The 26,750-nt window shown below is 41.5% G+C and overlaps 1 protein-coding gene across 1 annotated transcript in view; it reads right to left on the bottom strand.

The window, feature by feature from the left end:
- nphp4 (nephronophthisis 4) overlaps positions 1–26,750 on the bottom strand; it is a 156,648-nt gene that overhangs the window by 79,156 nt on the left and 50,742 nt on the right. Inside the window, exons 7-8 of the mRNA XM_041945704.1 lie at positions 22,025–22,209; positions 18,669–18,804 (exon numbers count right to left, since the gene is read on the bottom strand). Coding sequence (XP_041801638.1) covers positions 18,669–18,804; positions 22,025–22,209 — 321 coding nt within the window. The remainder of the gene's footprint in view (positions 1–18,668; positions 18,805–22,024; positions 22,210–26,750) is intronic.

The following is a 26,750-nucleotide window of genomic DNA, read 5'->3' as shown; positions in this document are numbered from 1 at the left end:
TGTCCTGAATGATGTTTTTAATATTATCTTTTCGCTTTATTATTGTTCTGCATGCTTATAAATGAGCTCAATAACTCTATTTTCAATCTTATATCTTGTTTTTAGGGTGACTTTGTAACATCTGTCCTGGGACTACAGATAAAAAATGGCCTCTTGGTATTTACAGCATTGTTTATTAATGTGCACTGTCTCCATTAAATAAACCAACAAAAGCAAATAAATATGCTGAAGTAGTGTGCATGTGGCTTCAGTCAGAGCAACACCGGCCATCTAAAGACTTGAAGGATGCTGTCTTTTTTATTGCCTTTTCAAAACTAAAAATATAAGAGAAAAATTAGCTTGTTAACTAGTTACCTGCAGTATGGAACTAGCATATCGTTAGCGAATTTCATTATTTTGCTGGGTTACAAGTTATGTTAGAAAAATCCCTGTTCATATCCGTTGTGTGGGTGTAGCAATGGTCACAGATGCTATGACAGAGTAATTTCAGAAACTGTCGTACAGTTGCATGCGTACATACACATACTGTTACTCACATATGTACTGATAGGTTTCCATTCTGTGATAGCTTAATTTAAAAGGTGCTCTAATTTGTGCATGCAGCTTGCCACAAAAGAATACAAGTCCGACCCGCAGAGCAGCTGGAGGAGCTCTGATCGTCCAGCTGATACGTGCTGGCAGGAGTCATGTCTCATACCTGTAATAACCTCTGGCTCTGTCTGTGCTGCTCCTGCTGTCTTTATCTTTCCCCTCGCAGGTCGGGATAGGGAGCCATCCAGCCTGATGTCTTGTACCTGGGCAGCCTGGGCCTATCGTAAGTTATTTAGGCTGGCTCCACAATCTGCCCGTCTCTCTCACCATCATCATCTATCTTTTTGTTCTTGTTTTTCCATTTGGTTTCGCCTTCACGTTACCACATATACATTCAACACTGCAATCACACAGACTACAGATTCATTTGTTTTGATATTGTTATGCTTTTGTGCTGGTTTAAATCAGCACAAGTAATTTCTGCTTTAAATCCTGTGTGGTCTCCTCTCCCTCACTGAGCCTGGGCTGTGACACACCAGAAACAAGAGAAATGCTAATGTTAATTTCATTTTGCTGCAGGATGGGTTTCAGAAGCGTCTATGGATTTCTGACATCCTGGTTTGCTTTTTGTTTAGTTTGGGGTTTTTCTGGCTGTTACTGTGGGTGTTTTGTATTTTTTATTGTAAGTGTTGTCATCATCCACAAAAGAGCAAACTACAAACTTTTGAGAGACCACCTACAGAGAGTCGGTGTTTGATATTCAAAAGATACAGTAGATTAAGTTTTCCTTCAGGCAATTACTTTTAAATACCATGCCCTTCATATGGAAACACGGCTGTTGCCATGCTGCCTCACAGACTCTGATGACAGTTGCTCACAGCAGCAGTTTGCAGCCTAATGAAAAACTACAGTTAGACGGTAGACTAGTACTAGGTACTATATATCTGGGGTTTAGACATTGCAAAGTCAAGGTTTAAGTGCCAAAAAAAATTAATATTACCCCCCCATCAACAACTGGATCTCTATCCATGTTCCTCAGACTACCAACAACATAAAAAATTTGTCTCCAAATTTCCATGAAGAAACGATCATCACCACTTTGGAAATTAGAGGAATAAAGGGTAAAATGAAACTGTCATGATTGTATATGGAGTGATAACATAGTGTGAGCATTGCTTCACGCAAACAAGTAACTAGAAGAAAATGCTACGAGGAAAAGCGTCATTTTCCCAGGATATCGTACCCAGTGGTGGACAGAATCCCATAGTGAAAGTGAGGCTTACAGTGAGCCATTCGAAATGCTGATGGGGTCATTATTCTAAAGCCATTATACTGTGCAATCAACATTTACTTCAAAATGATACGGTAAAGCAAAAAACGTACCTATTGCAAGTATAAATAATAAATTACAGCGTTCGCCATTTCAACTAAATCACTCAGGTACTCAGTTAATCACTTGAATAATTTAGAAAGCAATATGAAAATAGGTCAAATTTGCTACAAAGCCTTGAAACCAATGCACTGCAGGGGGTTACATATTAATATATATGATTTGGTCAATACACTTGGGCACACATACGGCTCAGGAGCAGCTTTGCTGTGTTTGAATATGATTTACAATCACTCCAATCGCGCCCCTGCTTTAGCCATCCCAGGACAAGCAACAACAAGAAAAAAAAGAAACCTTTTGCTTTAAATCATCCACAGAGGACTCGGAGGAATCGATTAATAAGCTGGTCAGCCTCAGACAATTGTAATCAATCATAGGTGGGACAGTACAGAATACAAATGCAGCCTGCTAGTCCACATCGTTTCAAGACAAAGTGGAGCTTATAATGGTTCACTCAATGCTTACAATTCCCCTGAGCACAGTTTTTACATGCAACACCATAATCCAATACTATAGATCATCATTCATATAAGTCTCTATTCTAAATGTCATGCAGAGTCCATTAGATGGTTTTATGGAGAGCAGGGACAGTCTGCAGTGGTCCTGAGTCAGATTGTGCCAACAAAGATGTTTTGCAAGTGCTGTTGAAATTAGAAATTAAATTTCTTTGTGTTATGAAACAGCACCGTTAGATCAAAATGTTCTAAAATACTTGTTACACAACTGGGAAAAATAATCATATTCAGCATCTGAGTCTTCAAATTCTGGCTGAGCATACTGCTAGATATGTTCTTGACATGCTGTACTTTATGATCTGTCCATGTACGAGACGGCAGCAGCAATACTAACAGCCAAGAGGAGCAGAACTGGTTTCCACTGAATTCAAACCAGACTTGAAACTCCAAACTCTGTTATAGCATCGAACCACCTGTTCTTTCAGAAGCACAGCTGAGCAGCTGACAGGAGAGCAGCTAGAAAAAGAAATGTCTTCACCAGGCTGAATAATATCAAAAAATCACTGGACAAAAACGGATTTCCAGTAAGCTCCGCGATGAGTTGACCAGATGAAAACAATGTTTTTCTTTATTGATTCATTCATTCTCTTTCTATTCTATTTCCTCCCGCCACCACAGCTCTATTTGCCCACAGAAACAGGAGAGTTAATTGTGATATACAGCAGTTTGCTGGCAGTAATAGTTCCCTGGAGAGGAAAACTAGAGTGGCATCACATGCAACTACTATAGGGAAGATAACACTGGTGAAACAACAAGGACCCTGGACAAGAGTCAGTGGACAGCTGGAGAAAGATTGAGGAGGTCATCCATATCTAAAAACCATCTTTGATCAAATGGGTTACAATTTCCTCTCCACCAGTCTCCATATGACAACGTTTCACTTCCTGTGATGACAACAGATCAAAGCAAACTCTGTACGCTGAAGACAACAGCAGGACGCAGCTGAAAAATAGTTTCGCTAGGTACAGAGGAAGTGTAGACTGATATATATGAAGCACAGTGTTGGTACAGGCGGAGCACTGAAGTCACACTTGATTGGCATCAACTGTTTGAAATACGCTTCACATCACATCATTCAATCATATTCATGCAGGTGGACATAACAGACTATATAACCTCACACTGTTATCTGTTACCCTGGTGATAAGAGTATGGGTATTTCCTAAAAGATTCAGCATTCAGTATGACGTCATTATAGAGACTGAGTTTCTGTCAGCACCGGCTCTGACTGATTCCCAGCATCCCTGCAGACAAAAGTCGTTATTCACACAGCCCAAAGAGGTCTTTGTCAGGTATACAAAAGCATAGATCATTTAAGGCTTTTAAACAAACAATCAAGGCTGCCTTTGTTTTTCGGGTGAGAGCCGTTTCAAAATGTCAGATTAATATGCATTATGCAAAGCAACCTCGCTGTCAACTTTGCTTGCTAACAAAGCCCAAAGTCAAGTGTTCAGATACTGGTTAATGGAGATGACATTTTGCACACTACAGCTAGCGGTGCACTGCAGCAGGGACTAACCGTGCTAAAGCTGCAAAGGTTAAAGACCAGTCAGCCTTGTAGATAAATCAGAATATTCACCGCTTTTTTGCTGTTGTTGTTGTTGTTGTTTTTCAAATACAAATCAACAGATCCAAACCCACAAATATTTTAAACTTGCATTTCCACAGCCATTATTTGGAAATGCCAAATCTCTTAAGTCTGCGGGTGGCGCTGGCCTTGCCTATTCAATTTGTGCCGCGCCTTTAAAACCTATATACAGTACATACAGATCAGGTCATATGCACAGTATTGATGTTGCTTCACCCATTTAAAACAGACCCAGACGCAGATCAATACTCCATTCCTCTCGAGAGGGAGTTTGTTTCAGACTATAATTTTACCCCCAAGTAGCACAGACATTAACAGCTATTTCTTTGAATTGTAACTCCAGAAATATATGGCAGCCATAAAACAGACAGCAGTATATTCCCCCTTGAGGCACTGCCTGTTTTCAATCTCATGGGGCTGAATTAATAACATGCTTTATACGAAACATTCAATCAAACAAGTCTATTTTCAAAGTGATGATTTTGTAAAAATGATCCAACTACAGAAAGATAATTTCATGGCACAGGGAGTAGCCAGTAAAAAATGTGAGGCAATTTATCTAATGTGTCTCTTCTTTTTTTCAAGCACTCTCTGTCTCTAACATGTCTGTGCTCCCACAGAACACAAGGGAAAGAACAAAATGAGTGTCTAGCACATGACCCAACATCACTTCTTGTATTATTCAATGAATATATTGAGTTGCAGGGATGATTCGGGTGCAGAAATGCTGGCTGAGCTCTGAGAGAATGAAGGAGACAAAGGACCAATCAGGGGCCTCTTCCACAGGGACGCCCACAGCCTAGCAAAAAGCTTTTATCTGTCCGACACTCAATGCTTATCGCACGCTTTCAGTCTTCCAATCATGTGAAACTGAGAACGACTCTATGTTCGAAACTACACTAACTCCGAACGAGGAAAAAAGGGGAAAGAAAAAATACATGAGCCAAACAGCCGACGAGATTTAAGCACCAGTGCTTCATCACCACACCATACCACAAACACATGCCTACTAACACACGTGAAGTGAACATCCGTGACTGGGATCAAACAAGTAATAACGGTCAAAATGGAAGGATTAAAAGACAAAAACCAAACCTGCAATTCTACAATCACAACAATAGCATGCAAACTTGCACAGAACTAAATTAAGTAAGAATTCCCTTTGAAACGCAAAGCCGGTAGTGACATGAATCACTATTAGGATTTCAGTGCAGTGGTTTTAAAGTGCTTCGGAATGGGGTGATCTACATATGAACTGCATAAAGCGCTGACAGCCTGTGCTGGCAAACAATAGGATTGAGGGAATCTCAAAGAGACTCTTTAGTTGTGGTTTGAGTAAACAAACAGGGATAATAGTTTCATTTAAAGCCGGGCAGAAAATTCACATTATGCATGTAATCCTTGTACGCAAACAGTCCACAACGTACGGAGGCATACATGAGCTTAAGAACAACAATATGCAGTTCCTTGATTATGTGACAGTGGAGATCAATGTTACATCAACATGCGGGTGGAGGCAGTTTAATGGCATTGTGGTGAGCATACAGTGCTGCAGGAGGTAGTTAGCTGATGTATGCATGTGCTGAAGGCCTCCAGTGAGAAGAAAGTTGCCTAGAGGGTCAAACACATTGACTCATTCTGAACACCACAGTAACTCAGTGAGTCTTAATCAATGGCGGAGACTGTTGGTGACAGCAAAGAGACATCAAATCAATGACATTATATTTCAGAGGAAAGAAAGTATGACTTTTTGCACTCGCACTGTTTTGGGCAGGAAACATTCAAATTAATCAGGGAATTTGCCATTTGAATTAAAAGTTGCTTTCAGAACTGTTTGCTATGGTCATTATGTCGGACAAGGCAGAATAATCAATAGCTAATTTCCCCAAAGTGTGATTACACTGTTGATTTGAGTGTTAAAGGCTATATGTAAAATAAGAGTCATTAACTTTGGCTCAGAGAGTAACCAAGCGCTTGTTTCAACAGTGCACTTGGGAGAAAAAAAAAAAACAGAAGCGGTAGCCTCAGGCAAAAACAAGGAAGCAGCAAACTTTTTCATAAAGTTGTACTGAAAACAATAACAGGCGATGTCACCGCACACATAATTGCTCCAACTGGCAAAGCGTTTTCTTAGGGAAGAATCCATCAACCTTGTTTAGAAGTGTAAAATATCGTGCTGCAGCATCTCCAGACAAATAAAAAAAGTGTCTCTGTATCAAACATACTACAGAGTGGAAACTAAGGTCTCATGTCTGTAACCTGGAGCAAGAAAGGTAATCATCAAATTTTCGGGGGGACACTGATGAACAGATAAAAAAAAAAGATGAAATTATCAAAAGGTGACAGATGGCGATTTTTGCACATCAAAGACCCCGTTCCCAGCAGACGAGAAGAACTGGAAGCAGAGACAAAACCAGTCAAATTCACCACCTCTTACTGAAAAAAGCATGAAAGGTCTTTTCTTATAAAAGTAAAAACACCACTAATTATGGAAATAGTTAGGATTTCAGAGCTGATTTTGCTATGCTCATTTAAATTTTACTAATATGCCCAAACATAAAAAAAAGCCAAGTTTGTGATAAGCTGAGATAAAGCAGCTCGCAGGAACACGGTTTTGGAGACGCTCAAAGAAAGTGGCAAGACGTTCAGCGACTCTGGGCTTTCTAGAGTACAGCAGGAATTAATCCTAAATTAGGGGGATGTGAGCATTGATGGAAGACGGAGTCTCACAGTTATTACTGTTACTTCAGTCTGTTGGGCTGTTCAAGTCATTATTTCAGCCAAGACCCTGTGACAGGCACCGGCCCACAGCTCCCGCTACTTATTCTCCACAATCAGATGCCCTGGAGGAAGTGAGGGGAACATGCACCGAGATCATTAACTTAAGAGCACTAAAGCACTCACATTTTCATCCTTCTGCACAAGCAGTCCAAATGAACCCAGCAGGCTACTGTGCTTTATTCAACTCACCAAGGCCAGATAGGGCTTGGGTAGAATTACGCTCAGTCTCACATCTAGCCTCATTGATGGCAAAACTTCAAGGAGATGTTCATGAAAGGCATGCTCTCTGCTCAGGCCAATTTACTGTGAATGTGCACTTTTTTTAAAATCATCAGTTGGGTGCTCTTCTTCCAAAAAAAAAAAAAAAAAAAAAAACCTGAGGACTAATACAGACAGAAGATACACATGCAGAAGCGATGATGCTTAAACTGCATACGCAGTGAACAAATCGTTGAATCTCTCAATTAGAATCTAATACTTATTTGGTTTTCTTCTGGAACAGTTGAACAGATTGTACTGGGACACATTGCATCAGAATGTTTTAAACCCATTGCCAGTGTTTTTGCTTTTAAGAAAATTACAGTTTAGACAAGAACCAAATAATTGCCGAGTGTTTTGGCTAGCGGCCAAGTTTTATGGACGTTAATGTTGTTTCGTCAGACACCACTGCTTGGAATATCTCAACAAATGTGGAATGGACTGACATGAAATGTTGTATAAAGGTTCCTGGATCCCAGATGATCCTAATAACTTGATCTCCAGATGTTTCCTCCAGCATCACCTGCAGGCTGACATTTCCAGGACAGCATGAAATGCCATGAAATTGCATCCAGACATCTTTTCCACACAGGATGAACTGCAATCACTTTGGCGATGCTTTAACTTTTACTCTTGCACCAGCTCAAAAAACTGCACAGTATTTTGGTTATAATACCTGTAAAACACTGCCATCAGCCTAAGCTGTACTTTGTGTGTAGTGTTAATCAGCAGGTAAAAAATGTGCGTGCTAACACACCGATTAGAACACTAACCTTGAATATTGTAAGCACTACCTGCTAAAATAGTATCTGTAGCTTCCTCATTTACAATAGCAGACTGCCTTTAACTCAGAACAGTAATATAAAGTACCTGAGATGATTATCTCATGTACTTGATGATTATCCTCAGATGGAAATTGAAATCACCAAAGATAATGATAATGCGAAAGATGACAAATAACTTGCTGAAAGCAAATGATAGTGGGTGAACATGCGAGATTGGTTAAAATCTGCCAACACAATATCTCAGCCATGCAGTCTCGAACTAATCTCACGGTGATATTGTCAGCTTTGATGTAACAAGACATATAAAACATCAAAGCTCTGTCAAACTTGATGTCTGCAGATATTTATCTGCTCTGCACATGAAATCTGATTGACATTTTGCAAACACAGAAAGCAGCATCTGTGTACCCTAGCATGTTTGGATCAACCAATTTAACATAGTATACTGTTTACACTTTGTCAAAGAAAAATCAGAGGAAATACAAGCTAGTGTGGTATGTTATACACATTCTACAGAAATATATACAGGGATATACAAATGGGATACTCAATGTTCAGCTATATTGGTTTCATCTGTCAAATCACAACATTTTTCTGGACTTGAAATGTGTAGAAAGGACTGCTGACTTACCAACAAGGCACATGACAAAACTGACTGCTTAAGTCACATGTCTTTGTTTCAAACAATACAGCATGAGGAAAGCACTGACACAATGATGGATACAACAACTCAACATTTTTCACCGTTTATTATCCAAAAACTGGATTTCACATCTCTATTATTGTATTTGCAATCTGCAATGTGGAACGATGAACAGCTAAAACTGAATTTTGCACAGCTGCTCAGGCCTGAAATGGCTTCAAAATGCCATTGACCACTTTATACAACTGCTGTTTTAAATGAAAATCATTCAAGTGTGGGCAGAAACTCCTCTCTATTTGAAGCAGGGCCTCAGTCTGAGGTGACCATCCACATGGCAACCATTAGATGTGCAAACATCATTGCCACTGCCTCCCTGGCTGCCAGGGCAATGCATCCGTCTGGAGAAGGATAGCACTGCTGGCAGGCACTGACAGGGTAAGACTCACTCTGGGCCTATCGCAGGGGGAGATTGATGCACTTCTCAGTGGGGGGAGAGCTGACATTCATTTTAATTAGGCGGGCGAAATATTGTCTCTGCGGCATGCAGCTTCCCTTGCCTTACCCTCAACTTCTCTTCTCGTTGTGAGAAAGGAAAAGGGACCTCCAGGGATGAATGACCTCCAGAATGGGCCACAAATCAGCTAAATATATCACTTCTAAATCCCGGCGACATTACTGTGCTTAAGATGTTTGATTAACATTTAATTAACATTTGTATGACATTTCAGATCAGAACCAAACAAGAATATAACTGGTTTCTTTGATGAGGTCCCCATCAGTGGGAGGACTTGGTGTTCCCATGTCATGTACTGTTATTAGTCAAGGAAACTAAGACTAAGGGATTGGTTCACAAGTTTAGGGGATAGTGTCATTGTAAACAGAGCATTTTAATGAGCGTGTGATTGGGGAGAGTTTCACAGGATGCTTTTCATTCATCAAACACCATTAAAGCCCGCAGGGACCCACAATAACCACGCGAATGCACATAGACACACACACACGCATGCACAGATGAACTGCACACAGCAACACACAAACAGCCACTTAAGGGAAGTCACAGGAAAAACACACAGCAATCTATACAGCATGTACCTGTCGGTGAGCCAATTAAAATCCAAACAAGTGTCTCTGTGGCACAGAGGAGAAGCGTACACCAACACCTTTAATAAACCCAGCCGCTAGCCATGTCACTGCTTTGTGCTCCACATACTGTTTATCTTCCATCCCCCGGCAGTGACATCTGAGACAGGGGAAGGAATAAATAGATAATTAAGAGAATGGGATTTGTTATATATCTCAACTAATGTAAAGCTTGTTTACAATGCGTGCTTGTGTAACATTCTTGACAACAATTATTAAACCATAGGATGAGAGTCAACAATAAAGTATGCATGTTGTAGATTTAATACTTACAGCAGAATTTTCAATATATAATTGAAGGACTTGCTTAGTATTTATTTACTTTAATTCTCGTCTTGTTTTTTTTTTCTGTTTTCTAGATTTCTGTTTATGCCTTATTTTGAAGTTATGTACAAAATCATTCTAAATGTTCGAATTAGCACATTAAACAGACTTCACTTTTTCTAAAAGTACAGAGACAAGACGGAACTGCAACTCTGGCAGCTCAGCAGGCCTGTCAAGCTTTGGACTTCTCCTCATGCTGAAGCAGTGTGCATGGGGCTGTGGTGAGAGTTGTACTCTGTAGTCTGAAGTTTTGCTTTGGATGTACTTTTTTTAAGCCTGTCCAAAGTCAAAAATCACAGAGCAAATGTGTAGAGAATTGATTAACTAGTATATTTTTCTGCTGCATTTTCTGCTTAGCTAACTAGCTTACTGAAGTTACAGGTTCCATTAAAAAAAGCCCCTTTTAGGACTAGTAAATCCCTATAATTATAGGCTGAAAATATTAAAAAGTTTATCAATTCATACAGCTAAAATTAGCTTAAATAAAAGGTTAGCTGCAGCTGATAAAATCTGCAAGTGATGTCATTTCAATAAACAAACTTGAGGGTCGCTGGCTACAAATAAGAAGCTTGATGTTGTCTACCACTGTCTTAAACAGTCGCTAAGACGGCAAGGCTTAGCAAACAGTTGTGGCAGATGTCAAGGAATGAGAAGAAAAACAGAACCACATTTTGAGAAGGGCTGGAATTATCTGTGCCAGTGACAAAACCCGCCATAATGTACATTTCCACAGCACTATTTCATCAACACAACGACAAAGGTTTTATTTGTTTGAATAACTGCTCTTAAATAAAGGCCCAAGCCACTATTTGGAAATGTGCAGAATATGTCAAAATAAGCTTCATTCATGGAGTGTTAATACATGTGCACGCACAAAATAGTAACACTGGTAGGATCCAGCAAGTGTTCACTTAAAATATCCATAGGTAGGAACAAGACCTACCAGTGGTTTGTGGAGAAGTCTAAGCTATGGAATACATGAGACTGTTTTCTTCTATCATTTTTATCCTAGGTCCAAAACAGTGTGGTCTAAGACAATAACAGCCAGTCAGATTGCTTTCCAGTACGGATACTTCATATTGCCACATACGTGATGCTTGATATACTCTGTGTAGCAGGATGTTCTCCAGTGGCGCCAAGCGTCTGTCCAGTCACACTTCAGAAACTGCTGTGATGCTCATGTCTCCAGTCCTGTATCCTCGGCACTCATCAATCTCATTGATTTGGGAATCACTCTCTGTCACCCCCCTGAGAGCCAACAGATGTTTTAGAAAATAAGACAACACTCACGAATGGTGCCCAATGTGTCCTGTAGGTGACCACCACAACAAACATCTTGGGTACTGACAACCATGTTTTCTTTCAGCTGGAATGCTGCTTTATATAGCATGCGACAACGGGCATGCTGCCAAACTCAGTCCTCCGTCTGCATATAACCAGATGAAAGCTCAGTAAAGGGCAAAACACTGAGTACGTTTAAAGGTCATGCATTAATGGTTGCACTTTCTCAGATGCACAGTAATCGGCTGTGCCATTCATCAAGCCCAATCTGGGTCAAAGGTGACACAACATGAACATATGATGTGGGTGACACATTCATTATTGGTTGTGCGCCGGCCCAGCTACTCAAACTGAGAACCCATTTCAATACATGACACATATCACAACTGCTACTATCCTTGTTCAGCAACACAACTTTGCTGTAGTGTAACAACTTGGGAGAATTGCCAATTACTGTTCTGAGGAAGTGATTCGCGTCTGACAGTCTCAGAGGTGTGACGGTGCTTAGTGAGAGTATCAAACCAAGTTTCTCCTCGTTACATGTCCCTCCCATCCCCTCGGTCTATCTGCCTATCTGCTTTGCTTCCATCCTTCTGAGACTGTGACCTACGAGCAGTCACTCATCCCCCATGTCAGTGTTGTGGATGACTGCAGCTGTCACGCCCCCTAATAAATTGTTTCTTGGCAAAAGGACAAAGCTGTGCGGGGTTAGCAGCGCCTCCTGCCTCCACTTCCCCCAGACCAGCCCCTCCATTAGCGATGAACTAGTGCTTGTCAGTGGAAGAAGGCAGACAACAATAAGTCCCATCGTCTTGCATTAGGCCATAAGCAACTGTATTACATGGCTCAATTGATGAGCAGGCTAATGGTGGTTGAGGAGAGGCAGCGATCGGAGCGGGCCAGAGATGTCTCAGATGAAGTTACGGCTGGGAGAAATTGGTGCTGACAGGCCACAATTAGGAGAGCCGTCATCGCCTGGCGTCAGCTGTCAGTGACCCAGGTATTCACACAGTGAGTAAATCATGTACTGTGGAAGGCGTCCACTTACACTCCTGAGTGGATCACTGAATGCATGATGTACTGCGGTGGATATACCGTTTTTTCCACTTTTCAAATAGATGAGTATGTCGAGGAGCTGAGAAAAGAGCAATTAAAAGTTGTTTTACAAGGATTTGCTCTTTTCAGCGCTCTTGTGACTTAAATGAAAGAGGGATTACTTCTGCACTGGTCGTAAATGGACAGGGACATATTGGAATTCAACACTGAAAATCAACTAATTACAGGGTCGGTTTACCCCAACTACACACCCAAAACCATTATGATAAACCCAAACACCTTTTCTCTTATACCTTTCATCCTTGATGTGATAGCAGGTGGCTGTATATGGGGGCACTGTACCTGTAACTGTACCTTACCTCTGTCTCTGTTTAAGGATTGTCTTTGGTATCAGCTGTGAATGGCCTCAATTTGCATCCAGCTGTTGTGGGCCCTGATAGATAAAGCTCTATCAACATTCAAGGCTAAAATTCTGTCGACACACAGAGAAATATGCAGGCGCATTCTTTTCATCTCAATTACTGTGGCACTGGGTGCACATTCAGAAACTTGTTTTCCATTGACACGCCTTGAATCGCCTGTTTGCTTTTCAGTACTTCCACCTGCTCCCCTAGCCTTTCAACGAAAAGAACAGCAAAGCAAGTAGCACAATGTCAGCAACTGCGCTGCGTTGGAGAAGCTCTCCAACAATGTCAAGGCAGCTGTAATTACGCACAGCTGTGTCCATTTATAACACCTGGATTATCATTAAATAATCACATTTATATGCAAACCAACAATGGCAGATACCATCATGAGATGTCAGAATGGCAGCAGGTGACTGAGCTTACAGCGCACATATCAAAACACATTTTACAAACAGCCTCACAATAAAGGATCAAATGAAAAGAACATAATATGGCACATCTATCCATCCATTATCTATAAGGTATAAGCCAAACTGTAGTATCATATTATCATATCCAATCCATGTTTCAAACTACAAATTAATATAGTACATAAACTAGCAATTACAGTTATAATATGGTAGGAGATGAAGGAAATTAAGGCTACGATCATCTTAATATTTTGGGGTGTAGTAATCACTGAGCATGGCAGCGTGGAGCAACTCTCACACATACTTTCATGTGGCCTTTCTTTTTCGCACACAGCTTCTCTGGGTTTCGTCTTCAGTAAACGGCAGAGCGACAGGGAAAAGTGTGGCTGGAGTGGACAAGGGAGGACAGGGTTCCCATGTGTGCAGCCAATCAATGCATAAGAAGGGGAGGATGCTGGGTAATACAATGGAGTCCTCGAGGAGGGAGGGAATAGACACAGAGAAGGAAATAGTAAAACAGCAAAAGGAAGGAGGAACCAGGAAGTGGACAAGATGTATTGGAATGAAAGAAAAGTTGATGGTTTGAAGTTCGCTGACCCCACACGCCCTCTGAGGACAGCCTATCAGACAAATTCCCAGTTCCTCTCCTCTCCCCAGCCTCCCTAATTTAAATTGTTATCTCCATCCCTCTGATTGCTGCTAAGGAGCATGAAAGAAGTCTGCTCAAAGGCTCTGAGAGAGACAGAACGCGACACAGAGACAAGACAGAGAGAGCGACCCAATCATAACTAACATCAAAAATACCAAAGAGGACAAATGACGACATAGCATGATTTTCTTTCTTCATAACCAAAGGCAATGAGGGCAGTGCAATTTTGTAAAAGGAGGCCATCCTCGCTCTTTGTCTTGCAGTGAGAAGCAGACTTGCTTTTCAACACAGTGAGGATTAAACATGTAGGCAGTCTCAGAGCACCAAGTGATTGCCTCTGGATTGCAGGGGTTATGTTTTAGGAGAGAAGGGATTTCAACAAAATTGTTTTACTCTTTTCACCCACCTTAGCCCCCTAAGAATACATCCAAAGACATAATTCTATTTAATCAGAGGAAAGAACAACAGTAAGGCAGACTACATGTTCCTGCCCTCCGCCCGTCCAAGCACAGCCAACAGCAGAGGAGGCAACCTCAAGTTGAACTACACAGCACCATCTAGTGGCAATGTATACAGTCAGAGTCAGAGCAACGCCGGCAACCATGGAGAACAAGTTCAGTACTCCATTATAAGGGACTCTAAATGAGACCGTCAAGGCATCTGTGTGTCACACATGGGTGAATCCACATGCACAATAACAGTGTGTTTTTACACATCATTTCTATACTCATGTGTGCTATTCTATAATCCTATAATTCTATATTATATGTTTAATCTTTTTCACAATTATATATCATATGTGTGTATACAGCACTGGTACCTAGCATTAATATTTCAGCTTTTAAGGCTATACGCAGCCATTCAAAAACTCAAAACACTCAACATATTAAGACATGTTTTAATTGCAAATTTTCAGCATGTATTTTTTCTATATTCTATAATATTTTGAATTATTTTATGTCATGAAGTGTATTCTATTCCATTATATTACCTAATGTGTGATTATACAATTAACCATTGACAGAAGAGGTATAGTATGCTGCTTGATGTTTATGATTTTATTTTTCCATGTATAGTTTACTCTCTTCTTGTTGTATCTGAATACATCTTTAGATTTATGGTTTTCTACTTTTCCTTTACTCTGTCGAACCTATTGTGTATCTTTATCTGGTTTGTTTTTTTGTGCTGTGTAACACCTAATCCTGGTCGCAGCCTCTTTGTTTGTTTCCCATTTACAGAGCCAGGACTATGTACAAAAAACAGATTTTCTTTCAGTGCACGCACAGAACGGACATCTAGTGGACCGTGAGGAGATATTCCCTGTATGTCAAACTCAGCAGATATCAACAATCTTTCTCCAAAATGATTCAGCCCACTTTTAAATAAAGTCCATCTTCCATCCAAAGCAACTTGGCTGTTTTTTCAGGTTTAAGCAGCCGTACAGTTCCACACGAGACCGAAAAGTGCAGCAATCAGACTTGAACCCTCACAATTGTTTTTCACAAGTGGTGTCAAGTGGTGTGAAGTGCTGTTGACAGTGTGCAGCTGCTTGCCCTGAAGGCACACCTTTGCTCAACACAGCTATAACACCTCAAATGCATCACATCTCTGACAGCTGTGATACAGTGCGTGGACATGTACAGTGTCCCGTCACGCTCTTCTCAGAGATGCAGAGACTGAAGTTTGAGCAGTCAGCTGATAACACAGGAGCCTTTTGCAAGATGCAGTGGGTGGTCGGGTGAGGTTTAGGGTGGCGTGGCTGCTGCCGTCTTCAGGAGGCAATATGTACCAAATCCTTATCAGTCAACACCCAAGATAGATCAAGCTCTTGCTCACGAATACCATATGCACACATCAGCACACATCAGCACTCACACACACACACACAACTCCACTCCCACACAGAGACAGAAATTACTCTCCCCCTGCTAAATATCTCTCGCCTCATCAAACATTCATGCCAGAGAAGGCGAAGGTGGTGAAGTAGAGTGAGATCTTTTTTTTGTCACCCACACAACAGTTTTTGCCTCGCTATTCTGGGATGATGTAGACAGGCATCAGTTGGTGGTTTTATCAGGTTTATTAGAATTTCTCTGTCCGATTTACCGCTTTTCATTAAAAGCAAAGGAAGCTTATCCCACTGGGAGCATGAGCGTTCTCAATACATGTCATGGCAATCTGTCCATTGGACTAAGGGATGGATTAGTGCTGGTAGGAACCACAGGAGAGCTCATGACCAAAATGGTAAGGGCTCATTCTTTTTAGAGCACAAACGTGCTCAACATTTCATGTCAATCTGCCCATTGGATGGCGATATCGCCATGAACTAGTGGACATTTTGGTTCAATGATGGCACAAGACGAAGACTCAGGAGGTCATCAACAGCATCCTGTATGGAACTTGCAACTCTACAGCAAATGACATGGGAACCTTACCATGATCAACACCGTTATTCCTTCTTCCTTCAATCCCTTTGTGATCGCTGCTGAACTGCACCACTCGCCTCCATGTTGGCAGCAATGGAACAGCAGTGTACTTTTGGAAAAGAGGCTGGCAAAGTGTAAGTGCAAGCTGAATCAAGTTCTGAACGGCTGAGATACGTTTGCTCAGGTTCACAGAGCTGACAGACTCATAACACACACCACATACCTGTGTGCTGATTGCAAATGCAATGCTTCCTTTTGTTGCCTGTTGCTATCAATCTCTTGTGCCAACTACATGTACTATGTACTACTTCAGCTTTACAACTTCCTTGTTCATTTGGAGTGTATATCAGCCTTTACACTACCCCACTGATAGGGCTTGTATTTCCAAAACCAACAACTGAAACAAATGCTCTCAAAGCGAGCACGCACTCATATGAATTTTAGCCACACTAGCAGCGTAGCTCTGGGAATGGCAATGTCAATTTTTTGGTCGGTTGGTCAGTCAGACTTTGGTGATCCCCTGACATTTAATCTAGTGCAAACAGCAGGTTGACATTTGTGGTTTTGAGTGAAACTGTTTGATGGATTGCCATAAGTTTTGGTACAGACATCAGTGTCCTCCTCAGAATGAACTGGAATAACTTTGGTGATCCCTTGACTTTTCATCTAGCACCGTCATCAGGTCAAACTATAAATTTGTTTTTGATCAAATTGATAGAAAATGAATATCAGCTGCTCACAGGGTTGCTAGGACGGCTGGAGACTCTTGGTTTTGTTTTTTTCCCTGAATCTGTTTTTTATTCAAGTCACGAGCTATCATTATAACAGAGACATTTAAAGCATCTGAGCAAAATAAACCAACACAACCCCAATGAGGACTTGTGTCGAGAGACTAGGTGTGTGGGAGATTGCTGGCAAAAACATTTGAAGCTATGAATAATTCTCTACATCTGTATGCTTCCCCATAAGCAGTGTTTACTGCAACTTTCAGATAGCACATATAGGTCCTCAGTTGTAACAATCACTCTCTGGTGATAATTCAAATCATGACAGCTCATGATCATAAGTAACATGGGCAAACTGCATGCAACAAAAAGGCTGATATCGGTGAGCTACTCTATGTTTCATGCTCTGAAACATGTCGAACTGCAGAAGACTGTTGTTTTTTTCCCTACAATATAATTCCCAACAATATCCATTATGTGTCAACAACAATCACTCCCATCCATGGTTTAAAAAAATAAAAGGGGGTGGGGGTGGGAGTCCATTTGCAAGAATAGGTGAATTAATCCATAAACACAAATGTACCATGGTGCGCCGATGACCGAGTGGCTGGTTGTTTTTCTGCGGCTTTTAATTGGTGATCTGGTGACCCCTTGCTTGTAGAAAGTACGACACCCAGCAGACACAATGCAAGCCCAGCCTTGGCATGCATTAAGTGCTGAAGGCTCACCCACACACATAATTACCTCAGTCTTTCTGAGGTTCTCCATGCCATGAGAGGTTGTTAAGTGGGGTGGCTTGAATTTAGAAATGACTCCCCTGGGGATGTGTAGACTGTGTCGGTCTGTCACAGGTGCCAGATACTGGTCTATGTAAGTCATGTGGACAGAGGGGAGACTAAATGACAATATTTAATGGACGTAAGATGTAGATTTTTTTTGCTAAAATCTGACATATTGATAATCTTCTCCCTACCAATAATGACCAAATGAGCACTCAACGGCAATGACTGACCATTATTCCATTTTTGACTGAAGCCTGATATCAACCATTACATCGACAAATCAACAAAATGGGTCAGTCAGCTTTCTTCAGGAGGTAGGGTCATGTAACTCCACAGGGCACATTTGAGAAAACATGCTCCAACCCTTCCTTTAAGCAATTAATATCTTTTTAATCAAGGTGTATTTTTTCAAAAGAAGAAAAAATTGTTCCTCAAACTATAGTTTGTTGCACAATTAAAAGACAGCAGTGGTTTCAATGAAAGACCCCCAAATTTAGGCATCAATGAGCCTCCACATGACCAAATATGTGGATAAACAGTGAAGATAAGGAGGAAGCAGCTAACTCGGCTCAAATCATCATGACTGGATTTGTTCTCCTCACTTCCATCTATCCTTCTATCTTTCACTCTTGTCTGTTTACAGAGGACTTATGGCCAAGGATGCCTTCAGTAATTTCCTCTGGGAGATGCTGGCAAGAGATGGATGGAGTGACACTCCAAGGACAAGAGCGAGGTGGTGAGAGAACAAATGCAGGATTAAGACAGGACAGTGGGGTCTGTGTGTGCGTGTGTGTGCAGATGTCTTTCTACATCTATTATTGTGAACACCTGTTTGGAGTTTTGTAACGTCAGAGGGATTGAAGAGGTCATTCTGGTCTACCCTGAATTCATCAAGCTAGGACTTGGGTTAAAGATTAGCATTAAGTAAGGTTTAGGACTCAGCGTATACTGCATGTGTGTCTGTGCGTCCCTCTTACCATCGTCTCTCGGCCAATTGGAGCGGAGAAGACACACTCCAGCTGGAAGATGATTGCCAAAGCTCGGTGGTTGGTCAGCCTGAGCTCCAAGCTGCTGCGAAGGCCCAGCGTTTGAGGGAGGGATGATGTTGCCGAGCTGAGGAGCAAAGACACACAAGCACATTTAGCGAAAGAGTGAAGCATGTGCTAAAAGAGAGCGAGAGAGAGAGGCGAGTAAAGAAGCTATGATGAGACCCAAACAAAGACTATTTGTGCTCTCAGAGCCATTAGTGCAGAAAATGACAATTGCTGAAGTAATATGTTGAGTCCACTTATTTCTTTTGATAAAGTTTTAGTTTTTATTAATAGGAAAATAAATCAATGTGCTGGACCATTTACACTCGCTGGTTAAATGTTCCCTGGCAGGCACTGGCCTCCTGTGTGAGCAGTGGAACAGCACTCTCCGTATTCGTCATTCACAGTTTGCATACACCATAGACGGGAGCATACTGTGGAGTGCTGGCGTGTCACGAGGTGGGGCCGAGCGCCTTTTCCTTTTTCGCTTCACGGACTCTCTGGAGAATGGAACAGGCAAGCACTTTTTTTTTCCCTCCATTTTTTCTGTCTCTGTCTGCTGTCTGGAAGCAGCAGGCATAACGCAAGCGAGGCAGAGTGTCAGTTTCCACTGGCAGCGCCCAAAAAGAGGCAAACATCGTAATTATTGCCTACTCTGGTGTTATCATAGTAAACCACTTCTACACAAGCATTTTCTTCAGAGAGAACGGAAAAATAAGGAATATAACAATGTTACATGGACGATGATGACGATAGTTGTTACACATATAATACAGGAAGTGAGCACGGATTGTTGGTCAGCCTGTGATTGTGTTGATTATTCATTTGCATTGTTTGCAGACACGTTGCCATGCTTATAAGACACCCGTATAATCATCCACATAATGGCCATATTAGCCAGTGTCTCATTTGAAGAAGAAAGCACAATACATGCTGATTCAGATAAGAACTGAAAAGGGGGATCATCTCTAACTGTCTGTTTGAGTTTTGCAGCATACTTCTTTGGGGCATTTGTGCCTTTATTTAATAGTCCTAAGATGCCTTTTACTTAAATGTGTGAATGATCAGCTCATGAAACTGTAGAAGACATCCCACCAAATCATACTGGGGGCCACATCTTAAATAAAGGACCTAACACTGGAAGAAAGGTGTGGAAGAGTATTATTAAACACATCCACTGTACTCAGTGGATGTGCTATTGATGGCAGCTGATACCATGTGCACAGCATTACACTTTCAATTGGCTGAGTATTTTGCAGACAGTACTGTCAGCACAAATACATTTCTTCACACCCCTCGAGGTGGACATCAGTAAGCCACGACAGATTACGTGCACAGAAGAGTAGCAAAATTATGACATTACAATATGGTCACAATACATTCCCTAATGTTTTCTTTTGATATTTTATATAGTGGTTTTGTAGTATTTTGCATATCATCCGAGGAGAGAAAGGTGATAGCATGGCTCTCTCGTGGCAGGATTTGCATATTCTCTCTTCATAACTTGCAGGAACAGAATCCTCACGTTACAGGCGTGACAAAAGCAGTTATGCTCAGTGTTGCACCCTGACAACTCATTAAACCCGAAACTGCTGGCTGTTTACTTGTGCCGGTCAAAGGTTCAGTCGCTCACAACATTTATGTCAGGAAGTGCTTACAAAGATTTAACAGGGTTCAATTGGGTATTTGTGACAGCTGGTGTAACCAAAACACAATGATTTCTAACACACAAAGTATGCAAAGGATCCGGCTTCTCTACAGCTGATCCATTAACAAAGTGTAGGGACCAGCTCTGATTCTGAATCTGAGGACGTTCAATTTAAGTTTGATAAAATAGGGAAGTGTGCCTTAACACTGTTATTCTACATGGAACTTTATGAAACTGCACTCATTTAATTCAATGTTTCTCATCCATATCCATCCATATGTGATGTGCAATGCATGTAAAGCAAAGCAAATTCTCCATTCAGTCTGTTGTGCTGCGCCTCTCCAGCTCTTTCTACGCCTGACATGCTAAAACCATTCAATCCATGTGTTTTACTGCTTATTTAAGGCAGACGCTGGTGACCTCGCGCCAGCAGATCCACTTTGACAAGGTTAGCGTCATGTTGTCCCAGTTAAACCCAGGGGCAAAGGCAGCAGGAGCTATATCTCCTTGATTGGTTATAAAGTGCAAATATGCATTGGAATGTATTGCAAGGCTGTTTTATGAGGGTGGAAGCTTGTATGGAACGGAACAGTGTGTAAATTATGAGGCTGGGGTTGGCTTACGACACGGAAGGTCTTATCAAGCATATAGTGTTTGTTCTTTGAGCAAGGTCAACGGAGTGACATACAAAGTTGCATACAAAATATAAACAAAATGCATTTGTTTCTACTCAATTCTCTATAGAATGTAACTGTGTTAGCATGCATCACTAAAAGTGCGTTTTTTGTATTTTAGACTTTCTGCTACTTGTCATCATGCGGCGCTGGACCGCCCATCAGTTGCCTTGCTCAAGGACACTTAGACATACATGGACAGAAGGAGCTGGGGATCGGGCAGTCAAACCCTGGGATTAAAGGACGACCAGCTCTCCCTCCTGAGCCACAGTTGCCACACAAGCCTCTGAACTTTACTGGAGGGATGAACTCCATTCTTCTGCAAGACACATGCTCATTTGGTGTGAGGTGGAGAGCGCTAAGTCTAACACAGTGCTCCAAAAAAAACACATGTGTGGGTTGAGATGTGCTGAATATTCAGGCCATAGCATGACTCACATCATTTTCGTACTCATCAAACCTTTTAGGAACCCCTTGTGCCCTGTATGGCAGCAGCTGCACTCTTTATGCTTCTTTACCCACTTCCTCAGATTTTTCCTAATTCCTAATTTGTCGGCCGCCTGTAGGAGTCCAGTTTGAGGAAAAAAAAGACAGCAGTATATGAAATAACTGCTCTCGAAACACTAAATGTGGTAAGGAAAGCACAATGTGAAACACACCAAATATACGCTGTAGATAGAATGAAGAGATGGAAAGAATGGAGCAAACAGGCACCAGGAAACACCAACCAACATTACAAACACATGAAATTCATACCAAATGATACCAGTTTTTGCTGATTTAACAGGATAAACCTTCAATCACTTGTCTATCAGCAACAGGACCAGCGCTGGGAGAGGCTGATGAAACACCATAAAAGTACTCCTGAAAATATTTTTGCACATCTGTGGATTTTGTCTGACAGAATGATGCTCCACCGTGTCCTGTAGCCTATAGAGACAGCTCCACTGTGGATAAAAACATGTGTTCCCTCTGCTCACCTGTCCTTGACCAGGCTGCTGTGCTTGGAGACGCTGTCTGCTCGGCCCCTGGCCCCCGAGGCCAGGGCTTCCAGCACCACCACCTGGGGCTTGTCGAGGAAACACCAGCCATTGTGGACGCCGACATGGAGCCTCCTTTCCTGAATGACAACCGTCTTCAGTGCACCTTCTGGTCCTGGCTGTTTCTGAGAATCAGTGAAAGGATTACAGTTTACATCACAGTTGTGAATAGACTATATATAGAATTAATTACTATCTCATATATGTTTGCAAGTCTGCTTGTCTGCCAGTAAACAGGACATCTCAAAAGTACTCAATTAAGGAAACATAGTCTATTGTGATGTATAGAAAATTAACATATCATATGTTAATCAGATACATATTATGCTACAAACAGTAAGGATGAGGACATGTCCTCTGTGGATCCCTTGTGAGGCAATTACAAGGACTCAGTGACAGAGAATTAAAATGAGGCAGTTCAATCAACCCTCTGACAAAACACAAACAACTTCCTGTTGTCCACACACACGCCTAAAAAGAAATGGACCCACATGAAATAACCTACTGCAACAATCCTGTCTAAGTGAGTGTTTTCATGGTCTTTTAAGGATAAAACTGGTTTATTCCAACCTGGGTCTTATATCTGTAGTTTATTTCATTGTTTCTATCTATTGGATGTTGATAAAATAAGTGTGTGTCATACAGTCACCACGGTTTTGTCTTCATTTTTCAAAATATAATGTACATGCTAATTAACCAAAGTTGAAAAAACAAGTCAACAGACAGTGGTTGAGACTCTGCTGCCACTAATAATGCTCAGCTGACTGACAACTCCTCAGTGACTGACTGTACACTCTCTAGCCTCAAAGTACAGAGCCACGCTGAGCTCGCCTCTCGTCCCACTCCTTCCCATTTGTTTCGTTTCAATCTTTTCCCTCTATCCATCACATCTCTCACTCCCACTCTCCCTCTCTTTTCTTGTCATTCTCTCTTTCTGTCCCTCTCGCTGCTTAAACCTTCTCCATATCCACCCACGCCTTCTCAATCAAATTAGCATATCAATTCAGCTTTGGGTTTTTCTTTTAAATCAGCAGGAGCGGGAGCAGCCGGCCAGCCTGCCTGGCTACTGTACAGCCCACGTACACCACAGCTCGCTGCTGCTCTCCTCATGTTACATCTCTGCACTGACAGACTCCATCCCCTTCGCTGCCTGCCTGTTTACTATCTACCCTCCTCTTGTTATCGTCGCTCATTCTCTCACAAGCACAAGCCGACATGTTCTCTGCGGTGTACCGTATTTTTCTTTTGGTGATGCGGATGGAAGATTAGAGTTCTTGTCGTAACCTCAAGTGATTCCTTCCCTTCTCCATTTCCTCTCAAAAATGTCTCCAGCAAGTCCTCATCTTAAGTGCCGTCGCACGAAAAAGCAGTGCTAGTACAAAATAGTGCAATTCCGGCAACAGAAGGGGGACAGGTGAAATCTGAAAATCTGAATTGATATGCTACGTTTTCATAATAAATAGACTGCAGCGTGTTTTGTGGAGGTTTACTTTTTATTTACCTATAAGAGGATGCAGTGACTCACTCATGCGATGCTCTATGTATAGTTTGTTTGGAATCGTGTCAGCTCTCATTTGGCTTTGGGAGTGTTACATAACTGTCTTCCAGCTGGATCACATAGGCTAAGGCTCCATTCAATTAACGTTTGTCGTCTGAGTGCCAAGACTAAGATGCGCCCTCGCAGAGGAGCGCACATCGCACGTGTCAATCTGGGACTCTGCACCGTGCCTGCACCGTGACGAGCAGGATAATTACTAATTACCAGAGAAAATCATGAAAAAAAAACAACATGCATCAGATCCCTGTGTGCACAAGTTTTTGCAAATGAAAAGGGAAAAAAGAAAACTGCATGTATCTTGTTGACAATATCAGGACATACTATCTTATTTACACATTCACATTTACTTATTTAAATACGTAGATTACAGTTCTGTGTGACTGGACTATCTTGTAATGGTGTATATACTGCAGAGAGAACAAAATGAAACTTCTGTAACACAGTTGATTTGATAGTTTGCTGTTGCTTTGCCAGGTCGTTTTTGCTGTTCGTGTTCAGTAAATACAGTAAATACCTATTTGTAGCTATTGTGTTCTGAGTCATACAATGGCGTATTCCAATTCCAATTGGCTGAATTGTAGGTGTGGGTTGTAGCAGCAGTGAGAATTTGGTCCTAAATCTCTGATATAGACAGACTTTTGGTGCAGGATGTCTTTGGCTGACAAAGCTCTGAATCGGCCATTGGTGGACCTGAAGTGCAATCTAACCAATATTTTATTGGGGACAAGCCCTGAATCCGAGTCTTTAGCTGTTTTCAGTTTGAGAGGCAGAGTTATTTCACTCTAACCAATGAGCAGTGACAAATCTGTGCACCTATGTCATGTCCAGTTGACAAATACCAAATACTGAACTTATCGTTGATGGAGGAAATATGATGTAATTTAAGAGTTGCTATTTACGTAATTCAACTAGCAGCTGCGTCCATCTCAAACGCATCATTTTTTGTTTGGAATGGATTCTGGCTCTGACACAGAAAAAATGATGTCTCTATCCTTAATCCTGCCCACAAAGATCAGATTGGTGCAGTTGTTTCTTCAACCAAGGAAACGGTCGCCAATGAGCAAAACACCAGACCTACGGTATTTGAGTTATAGGACCAGGCTACAAAGCCACAGTGGGACCATCATCCCCCAGACACCCCTCTTCTCTCCCTAGTTTGCATGCTATCATGTCTCTATCTCTCTCCCTTCATGTGTTTGTCTGTCTCTCCTATCTGTTTGAATGCTGTGCTGCCTCTTCTGTGTTTGTGTGGCCGGTCCTCTTTTCCAGGTCTCCATGGATCAGAGGAGGAGGTCCCACCTATTTGGTGACACCTGAAGTTGCTCATTGTCTTCCTGGATTCATACTCTTCACTTCTATTTTAAATCTGCATATATCTGTATTGTTGTCATTATAATTACCATGATGTATATCATGATTTTTTTGTTGATCTATTCTTTCCACACAGCATCTATGGGGGAATGATCCCTCTTCTGTTGCTCTCCCGGACGTTTTTCTCATTTTTTCCTGTTAGAAGTTTTTTGGGGAGTTATTATTATTATCTGGGGTCTAAGAACAGAAGGTACCGTACTTCAGGAAAATTGTGATTGGTGACATTGGGCTGTCTAAATAAAAATGACTAAACTAATTGCACTATATTAGCATACATCTCAAAATACAATGTGTGTATTTACTTGACTATGTATCCCAAGCATCTTAGACATAGAAATGTTCCCCAGGCTGAATAAAGCCCTACTTTACCTTACCTCTTATCTTGTGCTAGATCATTTTTGGCTAGCTGTATTTCATACAGCTCGTCTAAATTGTATAGTTTTCAAAGCGAAGCGTCACCTCGTCTTTACATTAACATATCCAACAAAAATCGTGCTTTCGGCGAGTGGCGGCAAGCAGCGCAAGTATGACAAGACATCTGTAAATAATTGCTTCCAGTGACATCCAGATTATAATTATGATTGTGTCATTTCCTACACCGTCTGTCTGCTCCCGCCTCTTTCCTCCACTGCAGCCAGAGCTGTGGGAGATGACAGGGATACGGCTTTGTCTCTTGTTGGACAGGTCTGCCACGAAGTGTTTCAGAGTGAAAATAAAAGAAAGACAGAGAGAAAGTTGTTTATAAGAGAACATCAGTTACAGCGCTGCTTTCTGCTCTCTGCATCCCTCTCCTCACTCCCCTCCTCCGAGCTTCTCTTTCATTTATTTTTTTGCTCTTTTTTCTCACTCCGTCAGTTCCCCTCTCTCTCTACCTCTCTTGCTCGCTATCCTCTTTCTTCTTCCTCTCGCCTCTGTCTGCTGCCGTCACAGATTTCTTCCTCCCTCGCCTGAAATATGAATATTTTAGAGCTAAGAAGCTTAAAGGGAACAATGAAATGGCCCCCAAGTTAAATTATACTCCATTTCCAGAGTCACAGAAGAGGGACTTTTCTGAGTGATGAGCGCACCGGTGCCACGTGGGTGTGTCTTTCGCTTCTTCACACACACATAAGCTTGTTGTTTCCTGCTTTTATGTCAAATTTGTGATATTCCCACAGATCTTGCTTTTTGAATTGCTAAGCCAGGCAGTGGCACCATAACCGATCGACATGGTTCCCTCAGTGATCACAAGGTACCTGGGTTAGAAAGAAGAGCAAGTTATTTGTAGCTAATGTGTGTAAATACATAAAAAAAAAAAAAAAAAAGTATCATTAAAGGAAAAAGAAGGGGGAAGCAGAATGAGACTAATTTGCATGCTTTTGGAGGCAGTTTGTTTTAGAGCTTTGTTAACAGAGTAAACAAAAGCAGTGTGTTGTAAGAGAAGAGTTGGGGGTGGGCTTTTTGTCTCACAATTAGACTCACTCCATTGTGGGTGCTGTAAAAGGGAATCTAAACATTCTGCTTAACCACCCATTTCCTGTTGGAAAAACAATAAAGTGAAAGAAAACGCACCGAAGTCAGAGCATCACTATTATCTGTGATGGCTACTCCCATGGCTGTTATCGTGCAGCGCATCAAGAGCAAGCCAATACCGACTTTATACCAATACAGCCTTGAGGGCTCAACAGAAATGTTTCTTAAAGTGTAGAACCCAGATTTTACTCTTTCTGCAGTCTCAAGGAAAAATGACCATATTCC

The sequence above is a fragment of the Chelmon rostratus genome, chromosome 10 (genome assembly GCF_017976325.1).
Source record: "Chelmon rostratus isolate fCheRos1 chromosome 10, fCheRos1.pri, whole genome shotgun sequence".
Taxonomy (NCBI): domain Eukaryota; kingdom Metazoa; phylum Chordata; class Actinopteri; order Chaetodontiformes; family Chaetodontidae; genus Chelmon; species Chelmon rostratus.
Note: the sequence above shows the minus strand (reverse complement) of the source record. Positions and strands in the feature narration are given on the sequence as shown.